The 3,795-nt window shown below is 33.7% G+C and overlaps 1 protein-coding gene across 1 annotated transcript; it reads right to left on the reverse strand.

Moving 5' to 3' along the window:
- Positions 1 to 2,264: 2,264 nt before the first annotated feature.
- LOC110603214 (protein MAIN-LIKE 2-like) lies at positions 2,265 to 3,208 on the reverse strand. The gene is made up of 3 exons (XM_021740918.1): positions 3,110 to 3,208; positions 2,364 to 2,953; positions 2,265 to 2,283 (listed from the first exon to the last, which is right to left on the reverse strand). The coding sequence occupies exons 1-3, from the start codon at positions 3,206 to 3,208 to the stop codon at positions 2,265 to 2,267; spliced, it is 708 nt and encodes a 235-aa protein (XP_021596610.1).
- Positions 3,209 to 3,795: the final 587 nt, after the last annotated feature.

Here is a 3,795-nt window from a genome sequence, read left to right on the forward strand (position 1 = left end):
GTTTCCTAACTTGGTTGGTCAAGAGATATACTACGCGATCCAGAGATTTTAGAAATGAGTCAATTGTCCCTTCTTTTTAAATATGGTTAAAAAAAATGCAATTTAAAATTGGTGGGGACACAGAGGAAGTAGGAAAATTGAGTTTGGGTTGGAGCTTGGTTTGGACTTTGATTTGGTGTTGTGCGGTGGCAATCATATGCTTGCAGACTATTTGGATACATAGTATTTTTTTTTCATTTTATAATTTTTATTTATTTTAATTTTTTATACACATTAAAAATCTAATTTTTTATTAATTTTTTAATTATATTTATTTAAATATATTAAAATTTATTAAATATTAAAAAATATTTTAAAAAATTTCTTAAAAACTATAAAATTTAATAAAATTATAATAGTGTATTTATATATTATCAAAATCTAAATAAAAATTAATAACAATTTTAAAATAATAAAAAAAATAAATAAAAATTATGAAACCAAAAAGAAAATCGGTAGGGTGTGGCTCATATTTTTTAATTTTTTTTATTAGATATCTTACCGAATTTATTTTATCGCCCACAAAAAATTAAACAAGATCCTATCACAGAGCATAATTGATTAAAAATACAAAATTACACGCACTAATTTAAAAAAATGTGGAATGATATCAGTTACAGCTTTTTAAAGTCTCTGCCAAAAATGTCATGTATAATTACTATCTGTATTGTCCGAAATGATAGTGAATCATAATAATCAATCAATATCTTTCAATAGGCACAACTAAATATCCTGAAAAAAAAATATTAAATGTAATGAAAATAATTCAATTAAAACACTTCGTACATATATAGTCAACTCACAGTCAGTGATGAGCACCAGTACCACACTCTCGATGTCTCCTCTTATGTGGCTCCCGTAAGCGACCGTGCTATGGTCCCGGTGCAAGAAATTACTGGGGATCCAGATCTTCCTGTGTTGGTGCATTGAAACCTGGATCATGCACCACAACTGCAGAAGGATCAGATTGTCCAAACAGATCGACACCAGTCTAGCCGTATCCTAATCCAGCATTATATCCTGCAAAAATATTCTCTGTAGTTCCACCTGACATCTAAAACTGCCTTGAAGAGGAAGGCTTATTCGTAGGCTCTGATGGAAATGCAGAAAAAACTGATCCTACTGGCGTATATGGCACACCATACACACCGGTTGTAAATGAAGGCATTGTATTCGGTCCAGGCGTCCATCCCATAAACTAACTCTGAGAAGGATATAATATAGAAGGCACCTGAGATGAGCTAGGTGGCACATGAGAGAAACTGGGTGCATCTTCGTATGCTGATTGTGACTAATGATATTGGATAGGGGGAGGAACTGGATGCACATCCATATCACCTTGTGCTGTTTATGCGTGATCTCTCCTACGGCCCTTAGCATGACCACGAGTCCTACTCCTACTACCACGTGAAACAGAATCTGGAATAGGTAGATCATCTGAGTCAGCCATTCTGGACGGTGCAGCATGTGCTGGATGTGGAGCTGGCAACTGTGTTTAACGCCTCTCTTCCATCATACAAAACGAAACAGACTGAATGAAGTCACAAATAGCTGTCATACTCCCAATCGTCTAGCAATGGCGTACATATGCTCCAGACCATCCTCCTGCACAACATTTCATCAATTATAATATTTAATATGTGTTGTTATTATTTAAAATGACATAAAAATCATAAATTTTTTACCCCTGATTCCATTGCCGCTCCTTTAACTGAAATTCAACGTCTGGACACCCTACGGTACCACTCCATATACTCTGGTGGAAATGGAGTGGCTCTGTTGCTGGTGGGCCAGTTATTATTCTTCTATCTTGGATGTTCCAGCGTGCGATCTAATGAGAGTGCACTTCTGCCAAATTTGTGTCGCTCTTCCGCAAATCAACATCATGGAGCGCAGCAGGTTGTTGAGGTTCGGGAGGAATATGCTGCTGCATATCAAACTGTCGCATTACCCTATCAGGCTGATGCCACTCTATAATATGGAAGCAGACAAGTGGGACAACAACTCTCCAAATTTCTCGTCCTTGGCGATAGTATTCCGGAAGCGACTCAATCAGGGCATTAGTGTAAGGCTCCCAAATGACCTGAAATGAACATTCAATCGTTATAACATAATTAATGTACATTTAAATTACTAATTTATTTTAACAATATTACCTGCTCGGGTAATAAACGATCAAGCTGATAACGCAGCTCTACTAATACATGGGTGACAACCTCCATAATCTATCTGGTATTACTCCACCTGCACAACATATTATATTACCAATCATATCTTTAAATATTAATTTTCTTTTAAAAAAATAATAATATAATATCACACACCTGCTGTCTAGTGGAGCGTCATGATGTGGTACACGGTTAGACAGTGTAGGCGCAACTGCTATAATACGGTCCCATGCCCATAACTGAAGGACGAACAGTGGACCAGCCATCTGCATAACTTTCGGATTTATCGCCTTACATAACTGTCTGTATAACCATGCCAGACAAGTCCCACCCCAGCTATAGTTGCCTGCTTCTTCTAGATCGGCTAGCAGAGGTAAAAACATAAGGTTCACACGTGAAGCAGATGTATCACTAAACAAGGATCCAATGACCCTCAAAATATATGCTTGTGTGAATCGCTCTACAACTTCCTGATCAGCATCATCTAGAAGTTGACTAAACTCCTCAGCTAGCCAGATCATTTTCAGATAACACCCTCTTATGGTATTGTTAGTTGGAACGACACCTAACAATGCCTCACAAACTGATGGCCAATGGTGGCGTGATCGGCCAGTAACAGCTGCACCATTGACAGGCAACTCGGTTATTAGCCCTACATTCTGAAGGGTTATGGTCATTTCCTCTTCGGAAAACATAAATGTATGTGTCTCTGGTCGCCACCGCTCATCAAGAGCCGTAATTAAATGCTAATTCAGAGCAAAAAAACCAAGCCGTATTACACCATAGAAACCTGTACGACGCATGTGAGGTATTAATTGATTTGGAATATCGTCCAAATGTAAAATTATACCTGTTCTTCTGCAACCTATCACCCCACTTTCTATAGTTTATTGCCATATAGCCTCAGACCGATGTTCAGCTTGTCCATATAGCAACGATTGATCATTGGAACCCGATAAAATGTAATCACGGCGATCACGACGGCTGCGTCTTCCCTCCATATCTAATTATACAAAATAATATACAATATCATATGTTATACAAATACACATTCACAAACTTTATTATATTCATAATCACTAACAATATTCAAACATCATTTATTTACTAAATAACAGTACATAATTTAACACTACAATAACATACCTATTACAAAAAGATTATATCCATAAATCACAATAAATACTACTAATTCAAAAATATTCTATCCAATAATTCAACCAAATATTCTATTAAAAATCACAAAAAATATTCTATCACAACAAATATTCTATCCAATAATATAAAAATTAATTTTAAATATTTTATTATAATTTTATTAATTTTATTATAATACAAACATTAAATATTTTATTAATTAGTAATTTTATTGTAATACAAAAAAATAATTTCAAAAAATTAATTTTATTATTTTCAAAATATTAATATTAGTATAATACAAAAATTAATTTTAAATATTTTATTATAATTTTATTAATTTTATTATAATACAAAAATTAAATATTTTATTAATCGTATTAATTTTATTATAATACAAAACTAATCTCAAAAAATTAATTTTATTATTTTCAAAAATTTAATTTTAGTA

This window comes from Manihot esculenta, chromosome 13 (assembly GCF_001659605.2).
Source record: "Manihot esculenta cultivar AM560-2 chromosome 13, M.esculenta_v8, whole genome shotgun sequence".
Taxonomy (NCBI): Eukaryota; Viridiplantae; Streptophyta; class Magnoliopsida; order Malpighiales; family Euphorbiaceae; genus Manihot; species Manihot esculenta.

Excerpts from the sequence above, each read along its gene's own strand:
- LOC110603214 (XM_021740918.1), bottom strand. The coding sequence starts at position 3,208 with ATGGAGGGAAGACGCAGCCGTCGTGATCGCCGTGATTACATTTTATCG. Across the intron at positions 2,954-3,109 it reads AAGCTGAACATCGGTCTGAG|CATTTAATTACGGCTCTTGA; the intron begins GCTATATGGCAA and ends GCTCTGAATTAG.